Source organism: Perca fluviatilis, chromosome 21, assembly GCF_010015445.1.
Source record: "Perca fluviatilis chromosome 21, GENO_Pfluv_1.0, whole genome shotgun sequence".
In the NCBI taxonomy this organism is placed as follows: Eukaryota; Metazoa; Chordata; class Actinopteri; order Perciformes; family Percidae; genus Perca; species Perca fluviatilis.
Window position 1 is genome coordinate 19,164,547 of NC_053132.1, and position 13,155 is coordinate 19,177,701.

General features: G+C 40.7%; 1 protein-coding gene across 1 annotated transcript; it reads right to left on the bottom strand.

Annotated features, from left to right (window-relative positions):
• Positions 1–592: 592 nt before the first annotated feature.
• LOC120551287 (cAMP-dependent protein kinase type I-alpha regulatory subunit) lies at positions 593–11,905 on the bottom strand. Its single transcript, XM_039788583.1, has 11 exons — positions 11,754–11,905; positions 9,907–10,122; positions 6,132–6,302; positions 5,919–6,010; positions 5,764–5,825; positions 5,626–5,672; positions 5,357–5,515; positions 5,123–5,183; positions 4,766–4,887; positions 3,373–3,454; positions 593–3,203 (listed from the first exon to the last, which is right to left on the bottom strand). The coding sequence occupies exons 2-11, from the start codon at positions 10,078–10,080 to the stop codon at positions 3,031–3,033; spliced, it is 1,143 nt and encodes a 380-aa protein (XP_039644517.1). The 5' UTR covers positions 10,081–10,122; positions 11,754–11,905; the 3' UTR covers positions 593–3,030.
• Positions 11,906–13,155: the final 1,250 nt, after the last annotated feature.

The window sequence follows — 13,155 nt, forward strand, 5'->3', positions numbered from 1 at the left end:
GAAACTCACCATTGACAGGGCTCAATCTGAGGGGCGGGATAAACGGTTATCTGTCAAATTCCCACTGCACTCGATAGCGCTACAACCAGGCAGAGCAACGAAGAAGGTAGCGGAGCTAGTTGATGGATTAAACTTTTGCCGTATCTGGTCGGCAAAACTCCGAACACATCTTCCTTTTTTAAGAATGACTTCAGTGCCGTTCTTTGCTCTTTTCTCAAAGAAAAGCTTAACTCCAAGTCTTCTAGAGTCGCGGGCGGCCAAAGCCGACTCGAAAGACCGCTGTTCGCCAGCAGCAGCCATAAGCCCGCCCACCGACTCTATACACGATGTGATTGGCCCGCCCAGAGTTTGGTTTTTCCAGCTCGCAAGTCAACGGAGAGTTGCTAGACGGAGCCAGACTGCAAATTACATTTGCTGCCGCTAGGGTGCGTCCAGATTTCTAGGCTAGAAAAATGTGTATTTTTGGGTAAACTTGGGTTCCTTTAACTGGCTGCCCATGAGACGCATCCTGAATTGCAACCACCATTACGTGGCAAGTACAGTAACACAGTCAAAGGTGCAACATTAAAAAGGAAGATACCCGAGACAAAGCTGAATTATTTTTACTTTTTTATTGCTTAAACTGCCATCTGGAACAATCTATACCAAAAGGATAAACATCTTTGCACATACAGGAGGTCAAACTGAATACAGGGTAGAATAGAAAAAGAATGGTCCTCTGATCGCCTGCAGCTCTCTCTGCGCTGCAGGCCTAACAAACTCACTGAAGGTTGGGCTAGCAGGAGTGACTGACTACTACTGTAAGCCCAGGTTAGGTAAGCTAAGGCAAACCGGGACAATTGCAGTGTGGCTAAAAACTGTTTTGGACTAAAACCAATGACGCTGCTATTTACACGAAAACAATATTTCGATAAAAAGGTGAGTCAAACCCCACGCCACTAACGGGTGTCATTCCCTGGGGATCAGGATACAGTTCAGATGAAGATGATCAATTTAACTGTAAAGAAAAATACATAATACTCATGTCCATTAACACAAAAACTCTTCTCGCTAACCTGACTACCCTGCAGCACTCGGCACCAAAATCACATCTTTTTTGGACGTACAAACATGAGTGAATGAGACAAAACAGAAACATATGACTGGTTCTATGTCCTTTCTGGTAACAGACAAGTGAGGCAGGAATTAAGAGTTAAGCCTATAATCCAGAAATCAACATTGTGTGTTTTGGTAAAGATTTTTAAAAACGAAATCTTAAAAAAAAAACAAAAAAAAAAACAGAGACTTAAACATGTTATGCCATCTAAATAGTCATGAAGCAGTTAAGCTAGGGAGTAACAAACCAAATATTTGACAAAGTTCCTGCTTCTGCACGCAGTAGCAGGTTATTTTTTAAATTTTTTTTTTTATGTTTTAATACACGCTTCCATTCATACCGCATCACTGGATGCCTAAAACATCATGCCAAGTAAGCATAGAGAACAGATCACAAGCTACTCTGATGAAAAGACAGCCACCTTTTCAACAGGCAATAAGCAATGACACTAGTTTTAAATAAATATCTGCTCACTCTGCCCGTCAGCTCGCCTGTGATGCTTCGATACATAAATACTTTAGATGTCCTAAAATCCATAAACCATCTTGTTTGTGTTTTTTTTTTCTTTTTTTCAAGACTTCACTTCAATAAACCTGGAATTACCCATTTGATCTATTTCAAAAAAAAAAAAAAAGAAGTTTTAACCCATGACGTTTTTACACGATACGATTACATACTGTTTTTGTCCGTTGACAAGAAGAAGCATTTATTTACTTTGTGGCACTGGACACCTAAAATAGAATTTATGGAAAAATAAGTGTTTACAAAAGACAGTTAAACATATATTGGTTTTTTTTTTTAAGATCACCATCACTCCAAACCATAAATTTATCATTTAGTCAATGATAATAATATAACTATGATCGTTTTAACTATACTATGTAAGATAACATTTTGATTACAAACCATAGCAGAAGAGTGACCAAGTTATTTGGTATATACTAAAAAAAAAGAAAAATTGAATACTGAAATACACTTAATACTCCTGTTTTTTTTTCCTTTCTAAATTTTTTTTTATTGATTTTTTTCCTCAGAGTAGTCAAGGCAGTTCTTGTATGGTCGTTCTACTGATTAAGGAGGACGATGAGGGTAATAACTACTTCCCGTTTGGAGCTCCAAATAGTCAGGGAACAGAACACGCACTGCGTTGCCATGGCTGTGCATCTTTGCGGTGTGACAAGAATCAACATTTGGCACCAGCCTGGTAGCTGCACAATCACATAAAAACCTTAAGTTGTACAAGCTCTCTCGAACTTAGCAAAACAGACTCGTCATTGTCTCATCGTGCCAATCAAAAGGTAACCAATAACAACAAATGGAGCACAACCATTGTGTAGCTGAAACCTAAAAAATTTTAATAAAAATGAAAACGTCGATGCGATCATGTTCTTCCTGCCTTCTACAGTTTCTAGCTTCTGCTCTACGCTGTATATCTACTCAGGCCTACTGACGTCTAAAAGGAAACTCTTTAACAGGGAAGAAGTAGTCCTCTCTTTACTTCAAGCTTCAACATAAATCTGTAACAAATTCACCAAAAGCGCCATGTAAAGTTTGATTGTCCCGTCTCATCAGTCTGAGACCCTAACGTCTTTCAGATCTCCTAACAATCCTGCTTTGTGTTTAAGTCTAAAACGAAAGCGTAACCAGCGAATACATATATAACATCGGTAACGTGTGATGGAACTGTGCCTACAAGGTAGCGTACAGCAGCTGGTATGAGCGCTGGTGAATGGCTGAAAGTCACACCTCAGCGTGACGGGGTGGTGACAACAAAAGGATCTCCGTGTGTAAAACAACACAAAAAAACTAAAAAAGGGAGAAAAGCGAAACAGAAAGAAGAAGAAGAAAGTGACAAAAAAAAAAGCAAATTGCATTGGTGGACCCTGGGTCTAAAAGGAGAAAAGAGGGAAAGGGTGGAGGGGAGAGACGCCCCTTCAGACAGACAGCGAGACAAAGCTGTTGTACTGTTGGATGTTACGTTTGAGAATGTCTGAACAGGGACCCAGGACGCGTTCGAAGCGAGGCCGGTCCAGCTTGACGCACTTCAGGGGGCCGCGGGCGACCACGGTGGCGGCGCGGGGACGGTTCATCAGCAGAGCAATCTCACCTGGAGAACACACACACACACACACACACACACCCTTTAATAACATAGACACAGAATGCCATTTTTGTCGCATGTTTAGTACCACTAGTTCATTTTACCTTACAACAGTACCACAAAACAATAGAACATTATTCTAATAAGACTGCTGTGATGATGCTTTAGTTCTTACCAAAGTAGTCCGAGGGTCCTAACCTCCCCACTTCCACAAACTCCTCGTTCTCTGAGCGACGCTGCAACACAGCTGCAGAACCCTGAGACACACACACACACACGCAGCTTTATCTTGTTTGTCTCTTGACTATAGCTACACGAGCGCTCGTATCAGAAGAAACCATATCATCACCATAAAGTTGCAGGTCTGAAAAGGAGCTAAACGACGGCACGCATCGAATGGTAGCAAATGGGTTTTGAAATAATTGGTAACACTTTATAACGAATGGGAGTTTAAAGTCAATTACTGGTCCATTAAGCATCAACTAATCACATAAACTCATTTCATTTCTTATGGAATATATGATACATCCTGCATTCATTCACTAAATCTTCAGGAATCATGCATTAGATACACATGACTGAAGCATGTGGTCTTTACCATTATGGGAGAGAGTTACCAATTCATTTTAGGTTCAATCAATCGATAATCAAATGAAGACATAAAAAGAACACTGAACAGGGATTTACACAAAAGTAGAAATACAGACATTAGAAGTAATTTAGGAACATCTAATGCTGGGTCACAACTGAATCGGTTTAGCACCATTAAGTGACAACAATACATTTGATTTGATGGATTTTTAATACTTTGAAAAAACTGGGGATGCAACTCATTTATTTATAAGTCTATATTCTTGATGAATCGGTTAGATATTTTGTCTACAAGATGTAATTTTAAAAAGCAATAGAGCTTTTTCACGGCAGACGTGTTGACCTGTCATAGCAGGAAAAGCACAGGCGTATTCCAAACCATTACTGATGGCTGCATTCCACTTAGGAGAGGCCCTGGTGTTGTGCATGCTGACTCACTGAAATCTTTTACTGGGACACTTGATGGAACTGAGCCATCGTTAAGGTGATCAATTTCAGCTGTGCTCATTAAGTCAAAATGTCTGCGGTGAAAACGGTCCATTGGCCATCATAATTCTCCATCCTAATCCTGATCGACAGAAATGTAAAAGCAACAAAAATCATATTTAAGAAGCTGGAAGCAGTATTTGTCAGATTTTAGCTTTTAAATCATTTTGATAATCAATATAAATTAGTTGCAGATTCATTTTCTGCTGATCAACTAATCCATTACATCCACTAATCATTTCATCTCAAAGATCAGACACATGTTTAGGGTGAGGCAAGAGTTTCACGTCACCACAATGTGCGGGTAAACCCCCCCCCCCCAAAAAAAAAATAAAAAGTTGTAATTGTTTAAAGAGCTGAAAATATGAAAGAGCATTGAGTGGCTCCAACGCCTCCTAAACTATTTGATATAACCAGGCCAATAGATTAAACTCAAAAGGTAGAATTCTGGTATTGTGACAAATGTCAGTGACGTCAGTGACGAAGTATACCTCTAAGATGATGAAGAATTCATCTCCAGGCTCTCCCTGCACAACGATCTTTTGTCCGTCCTCAAACTGGACGGGCTCCAAGGCATCAGCGACTGTCAGGCGCTCCCATTTGTCAAGAGACTCTGAGAACACAGAAGAAAGGAGTCAGCTAAAATGACAGACAACCCTGTATATAAAAAAAAAAAAAACACCACTCACTAGAAAGGTTGAACCTGTTATTGGTTTTGATTTCAGGAGAGATATTTTTATATGCTCTTTCAAGTTATTTTAATCTCAGCACCAAACACGAGTAACATGCCTCCTTTCTTCTATTTTTAAGTTTTGGGAAGATGAGGAGGATTTGGAAAATGAACCCACCTAGAATGGACACTTTCCTGAGGAATTCCTCGTACATCTTCCTCTTTCTCAAAGTGCTTCCCTGAAGAGAGAGACATTAAGTTAGTCAGCGTAACTGAAGAATTTGATTAGAAGTTTGAAAATAAGAGCGAGGCCACACCTACAGGCATTACATTATGTGTCATGAAATGACACACATTCACAAGCTTTACGAACAGTGCTCTTTCTTTGCATTACAGAGCCACATCTCCTTACCATAAGTATTCTCCTGTAGCTGTCTCTGTCGATGCCCCACAGCTTGACGTTGGTCTTGGCTCTAACTGTGGCCGCCCTCGGGGTGCCGTATATCAGGGCCAGCTCTCCAAAGCTGCCTCCCTCCCCGATGCTCGTCACCCATTCATTGTTCACATACACCTGGCAGATTAGCGGGGTAGAAACAACAACAAAAAAGGTATCACAGTGCAATGGTGACAAAAAGAAACAAACGTTTTCTGTGTACATTATGACGAGGAACCGATACTTACATCCATCTCCCCTTGGTCGATGACATAGAAATTGTCGCCTTCGTCGCCTGGGTGCGCACAACAATAGCGTTAGAATCACACAAAGACAATGCTGCGATTTGGTTTGTTCAACTAATCACTGAAAAGATGTCATCCTACCCTGCAGAATAACCGTTTCCCCGGCGATGTAGGTGACTGGAAACATTGCATCGAATATGTCACTGGAAAGGAGCAGATTTGTGAGTTGATCAGCATAACACAGTTATCAAAACTTTATTTACATACAAAATAAAGACACCGTTTAAGACAGGTACCTCCTCTCATTGTCGTCCAGGTGTGAGAAGAGAACGTTCTTTTCAATAGCTTTGGCCAAGGCTGCCATCGTCTTGTAGTCTTTTGGAATGACCTAAGGAAAAACAACACAGCGATGTCACACAACTTTTCAGAACACTGATAGTATCAGATTGTTGATGTAGATTTAAGTGTTGCCACACTCTCGCAGCTGCTTGCACACGTGCACGGCTAACCTTTCTGACATATGAGGCTGCATCCTCCTCTGTGTAGACCTCTGCGCTGAAGGCTCCTCTCCGCCGGCGGCCCTTTACCACAGGGTTCATGGGTGGAGACACCTCCTCATCGCGGGAGTCTGAACGGGAACTGCTGGCCTTCTGCTGGTTCTGAATCTGCTTGGTCTCCTCCTGGTAGGGAGGTACATGTAGAGTCAGACAACTAGTTTTGTAGCCGCTGCAGTTCATCTCAGTTAAGTGAGGGGTTGTTTATAAAAGCACTTTTTGTGCAATAAAGTGCCACACAAAGTAACATACACAGGTACATACATAGATTATTAGGAACACCTGTTAAATTTCACGTTAATGAAATTATCTAATCAACCAATCACATGGCAACTGCTTCAATGCATTTAGGGGTGTGGTCCAGGTCTAGACAATCCCCCTGAACTCCAAACTGAATGTCAGAATGGGAAAGAAAGGTGATCTAAGCAACTCTGAGCGTGGCGTGGTTGTTGGTACCAGACGGACTGGTCTGAGTATTTCACAATCTGCTCAGTTACTGGGATTTTCACGCACAACCATTTCTAGGGTTTACAAAGAATGGTCTGAAAAAGGAAAAACATCCAGTATGCTGCAGTCCTGGGGGGCGAAAATGCCTTGTTGATGCTAAAGGTCAGAGGAGAATGGGCCAACTGATTCCAGCAGATAGAAGATCAACTTTGACTCAAATAACCACTCGTTACAACCGAGGTATGCAGCAAAGCATTTGTGAAGCCACAACACGCACAACCTTAAGGCGGATGGGCTACACCAGCAGAAGACCCCACCGGGTACCACTCATCTCCACTAAAAATAGGGAAATGAGGCTACAATTTGCACGAGCTCACCAAAATTGGACAGTTGAAGACTGGAAAAATGTTGCCTGGTCTGATGAGTCTCGATTTTTGTTGAGACATTCAGATGGTAGAGTCAGAATTTGGCGTAAACAGAATGAGAACATGGATCCATCATGCCTTGTTACCACTGGGCAGGCTGGTGGTGGTAGTGGTGGAGTAATGGTGTGGGGGATCCCTTTCGCCTTCAGAACTGTCTTCATTCTTTGTGGCATTGATTCAACAAGGTGCTGGAAGCATTCTTTAGAAATGTTGGCCCATATTGATAGGATAGGGTCAAACACGGTATTAGTATGGTGTTCCTAATAATCCTTTAGGTGTATAAAACCCAGCTTACAAACTCAATAGATAGGTTCAAATAAAAGCTCAACTAAATCTAATGTCTGAAGCCCCTCCTTAAATGATCCAGTGTTAGGAAAACTATTTCCAGCCAAGTTTCTCAGGTCCGTGTTTTGATATAGCTAATAATATGCTACAAGACGATTTAAAGGTTACTGTCAAGTGAACATCTGAAACAAATCTAATAATTAAGAGGATGATAAGCTATAAAAAATAAATCTAAAAGAAAGATTGTCAAGCAGACAAACTGACCAAAACATATAACATAAAAGATCGATACTTGCGTGTATCGATACAGTATTGCCACGAAAAATATTGCGATACTATGCTGTATCGATTTTTTCCCCCCACCCCTACTAGTTAGGAGTGCATCGTTCTAGCTTTAAATAGCAGACAAGCAGTAGTTTCAGAAAAACTTTTGCAAACAATTCATGGTAGTGGTAATGTGGAATTCCAACGTGCAGTTGTGTGTTTTAATTTAATTTCTGAATTGTTTGAATAAAGCAACTTTGACTAATTCTTTTCTTTGACATTTTTAGTAAATACGGTAGTAGCATCCAGTTTTGAACATTGCTTTCTCAAGCCTGATCCAGGTGTGTATGTACACTTACTGTAGATAGTCCAAAATCTTGTCAAAGCATTCTGTATGCATACATTCTGTTATGTAGTGTTTTGAACACTAAGCACAGATGCAGAGTGAGCAAAACACACAACTGAAAACAGATATATGCTAAAATGTTATGCACATAAAAGGAGCAGAGGAATTTTTGCTATTGTTACGCGTTTCTTAGCCAAACTGGCAGCTGTTGTTGGACACAATGGTTGAAAATTTTAAATGTAAAAGATTATAGAAGCTTTAAAAAAGGTCCCATGGCATGAAAATTTCACTTTGAGGTGTTTTAACATTAATATGAGTTCCCCCAGCCTGCCTATGGTCCCCCAGTGGCTAGAAATGGTGATAGGTGTAAACCGAGCCCTGGGTATCCTGCTCTGCCTTTGAGAAAATGAAAGCTCAGATGGGCCGATCTGGAATCTTCTCCTTATGAGGTCATAAGGAGCAAGGTTACCTCCCCTTTCTTTGCTTTGCCCGCCCAGAGAATATGGCCCACCCATGAGAGAGAGAGAGACATCGTGGCTTGCAAACAAGCAAAGTGGCAGTTGGTCAAGGCCACACCCCCACCCTCCACCTTGCCCCTCTCTCTCCTCCTCAATAGCATCTAAAGCTACAAACACAGAAATGGCACATCCTAAGGAAAGCTCATTGTGGGACTGGCTCTAGTGGCTGTAATTCTGCACCAAGGCTGAATTTCGGGAAAGAGACTTCAGATACAGTTTTAGGGAACCACTAAGGCCTATATAAAAGCATCAAAAAGCAGCATGTCATGGGACCTTTAACTAAAAACATGATTAGCGAACTTATTGAAAACATCACAGAAAAATAAATTGCAAATATTAGCTGGCGTACAAGACAGTAAGCACCTGCTGTATTATAAGAGTATATAAGAGTTATATATAAGTATATTGGGAATTTATTTGTGGGGGTGGGTGGCGCAGGATGTGACGGCGCGGCGTGTGATGGCTGGGTTCAGTAATAAACTAGTCAAACAATGATTTATTAACTATTTATGGAAAACAATGACTACATAACATGAACAAATATTTTAGAGAGAAATAACTATTTACATATTAAACAAACTAGACTAGAAGATGATACAGATGGAGTGTTTTTTTTGTGAATTTGTCGATTAAATCCGGTTGGTTCAGCAGATAAAATACCTCAATACCTGGAGCCCAAATGTTATATGTATTAACACTAACATTAAAATCATACTATGATCCAAAAAGAAAGTTACATGTTATTATGAATCTCTACAGTGAATGTCTCATAACTCTTTGTAAATCATATTAGAGTAAGGCAATCCAAAGTTAATTCTTGTTTATTTTGTTTGTTATAAGTCATTGTTTGTTTTTAAGTGTCAGAATCTTAATAAACACATTGTTATGTACTATACATGTGTCCGTGTTGCACTCATTAAGATCTCATCTGTTTCTATGGTTTATTAGTACAGTTAACCAGCCCAAGATATGTATACGCTACCAGCCTCTGAGCCTGATCATCAATCACTGGCCCTGTGCCACGCATGCGCGACTTCAGGAGAGGGAGGCCGCTGGTGTGTGTGACTTATAAAATTCATCGTTGTTTGGGGGACAAAAAAGGTAATTTCGGATTTTATCTACCTGGTCGGGCTGCCCAAGTAGAACCCATGCATGGGAAACACTGAAATGCTCATTTGTCACTGAATAGTGTTTTGCTTCCCATCCACTGGCCAATAAGGAAGGAAGGAAGGAAGGAAGGAAGGAACACACACACACACACACACACACACACACACACACACACACACACACACACACACACACACACACACACACACACACACACACACACACACACACACACACACACACACACACACACACACACACACACACACACACACACACACACACACACACACACACACACACACACACACACACACACACACACACACACACACCTTCTCCAGCCTCTCGAAGTACTCTCTGAGGAAGGCCATGGGCCTCTCCGGCCTGGAGGTGCACAGCTGGACAATGCAGTCCTTCAGCAGCTGTTGAATGTTGTGTTTCTGCACGTACTGCTCACACTCCCTCAGGCTCCGCTCCTCCTCGCTGCTTGTACTTCCAGATGCCATGACGACAACCACAACCCTGCTCTGTGACCTTTAACCTTTGTACTGGAGAGAGTGGACAGTAACGGGGGAAAAAGGAGCATGGTTACAGATCATCGCTGTACAAGGTGGATTCACTTGATTACCAGAGACCAACACAGAATAGGGCTGACTGTGTGTCGTGATGATGAGAATTGGACAGAGAGAAAATGTGAAAATGTGAGAAAAATAGAACCAGAGTGAGAAGGCACTGAGAGATTGGGTGTTGTTTTGGCACTAAGGAGCCTGAGTGCTTCTTAGTGTCAGGAGTGAAAACTGGTCATATGATGTGACCACACATACAGTATCACAAACAACAAACAAGGACAGGCACACTGGACAGGCACACTGTCCTAGGTTTATTTACTCAAAACAATCTCACTTTTTACCAGCCTGAAAAAAAAAAAAAAAAGTATTCTATCATAGAGGCAATATTATACACAAGGCCTAATTTACACAAATGGTGACATGAAAGCCAGTGATAAAATCTGCTGTGAAACAGACCAAACCATAAAAACAAGTGCACTTGCTTGAGGTTTCAACATTTCAGGCCACATACTGCTGCTAAGCAAAATAGCCTGACAGATCCCACATCATGTGATCAGCCACAGTGCTTCTTCAGATAGCTGATCTTGATCTAGTTGTGTAGCTAGTCTAAAACAGGAAGGCCTCATGTAACCAACATGTGCAGTGTGTCAGAGGAGTAAATGAGTGAACAAACCGACCGATTCCATCCTGTCCCTGCAAGTGTATCATGCATGTGCATCAGTATAATAGGATTCAGATAATTTCTAATCTGACTAGGCCCAGGGGAGATTACTAGCCATGTTATCAAAGATGAGGCTGGCACTGCCTTTATGCAACTAACTACACTCATGGTGGAAACTTGGCAGGCTTGCTTTAATCTAAACCTACCACAGGAATAACTAAGCAACAAATGATACGGTTTTCGGACCAGGTGGGATAAATTAAAAACTAGAGATCCAACAACAGGGCTCTTCTGCCTATTAGTAAATCACATTTAGTTTGAATTATTTGAGATTTTAAAAGCAGGTTATATAATTAACATGTTAATTTTCTAATTTAGTTACTGAGCTGCAGCATCACCTCTGCTGTCTGCTAAGAAGCGGGCTGTCAATTAAATTAGAGAAAACACTGCGATGCACAAATGACCTTGCTGAACTAGTGACAACGGGGTATGCTGGGGGATGGATGATAATAACGAATCTAATGGTTTACAAATTGAGTAAATGTTATCGCCTTTAAGACGGTGTGAAGCAAAATGTCCTGTCTGTAACACCGTCTAGGTCAGGAAGGCTTCATATGAGGAGGTTGACGGCTGCAGCCAAGTAACTTACAGCAAGCAGACTAATGCTGAAAAGCTACCTACGTTAAATTATAATAACCAGTAAACACAAAATATGTGAATAATAAAATGTTTTATACGTTTGCCTAACTATCTTTGGCCGTTATGTTCGAGAGTGTGTCTAGTTTAATGCTTAACGTTAGCTGGCTAACGTTAGCTCCGTGCAAAGGCAAAGCTCTCTTCCAATGACGCCATCTTGAGTTCTATCATAAACAAACGATAGACGGAGGAAACAAATTTCACCTATCCAGAGGTCATATGGTCCATTTACTGAAAAAACGCCAATACTCACAAGAAACTGTAAATTCCTGCCGAGCCCTTCGATAGCGACTCGGGATGGATGATATTTCTTAAAGCGTACCGTTACCAGATCCTCCTCGCTTCGATTTTTTCCCGAGCCCTGGACCGCTGCCCCACCGGATAAGGCTGAGAACCAATCAACAGCCGTCACTGACGTCAATTCTCCTCGTTCTGACATGTGAGCCCGTAACCCCTGGCAACCTTAAAGGAGACTGCACGGAAACCGTGACGTCAAGGAAATAGTTTAGAACTGAAAAAAGAAGAAAGAAAATCGATTGATATCTGATTAAAAATTAGCCTGAAAATACCAGGAATCTCTCAGTGTTGTCTTTATTTAGACCTCCTGGTTCACTGCAGTGTGCATGGACTTCTTTTAATTTTCAACATGAGGGTATTTTATGGGACAGATATTAAGAGGGTATTATCTGCAAAACACTTAAACTATTACATGTAAAAGCAAAAATATAGCCCCTATCGGGATGAGATTATTATATATAATATTATTACTGATGTATTAATATGCAAACAGTATTTTATTCTTTTGGTTGAAATGCAAATATTTCAATTGATGTATATACTGCTGGGTAGTTTAATCTATAATAAAGCATCATATGTTATATAGGCTACCTCACAAGCACAGTAAATGTACTTCCACTAGTGACCATATCATACAAGTTGTACCAAGCATATTTATTGTCTGTAGCCTAATAAATAGGCTATATTACAATTTAGGGAATGTTTCAATATTCAACACCTACATTTGGGTTAATGTAACATACGGACCAAAGTATGGTGGTGGACTGGTAGCTGGTGTGTGAGTGAGAGTTCACCTCCTGGGCACTGCCAAGGTGCTCTTGAGCAAGGCACCGAACTCCCAACTGCTCGGGGCGCCTTTCCATAGGCAGCCCCCTCACTCTGACATCTCTCCATTAGTGCATGTATAGGTACTGAGCATGTGTGTGTAATTCAGGCCTGTTTGTAATGTGTATAATAACTAATGTGTGTAATAACAACAGAGTGAAAACATAATGTAATTTCCCCTTGTGGAATTAATAAAGTATACGTTATTATTATTTATTAAAATAATATTATGTTTACATAAAATTAAAAAATAAGTAAATCTACGTAAATATAAGCTAAAACAAACATAAACATAATCTAAAAGGTCAAATAAGACCAAAATAGCTTTGTTTAACAGTTGCACATCTCTCGCTGGGGTCGATGATGTTTCGCCGTGTGTCGCTGCATGGACGGGCAGTAAAAATGATACGTCTTTTATCCAATGAAATCATCAAAACAATTCTTAGTAAAAAGACTGAAAGTATAATTGGCCAATCAACCATTTCCCCTGGAAAATAGGCGGCTCTTGGTCGATTGGCAGCTGTGTTGTTCAA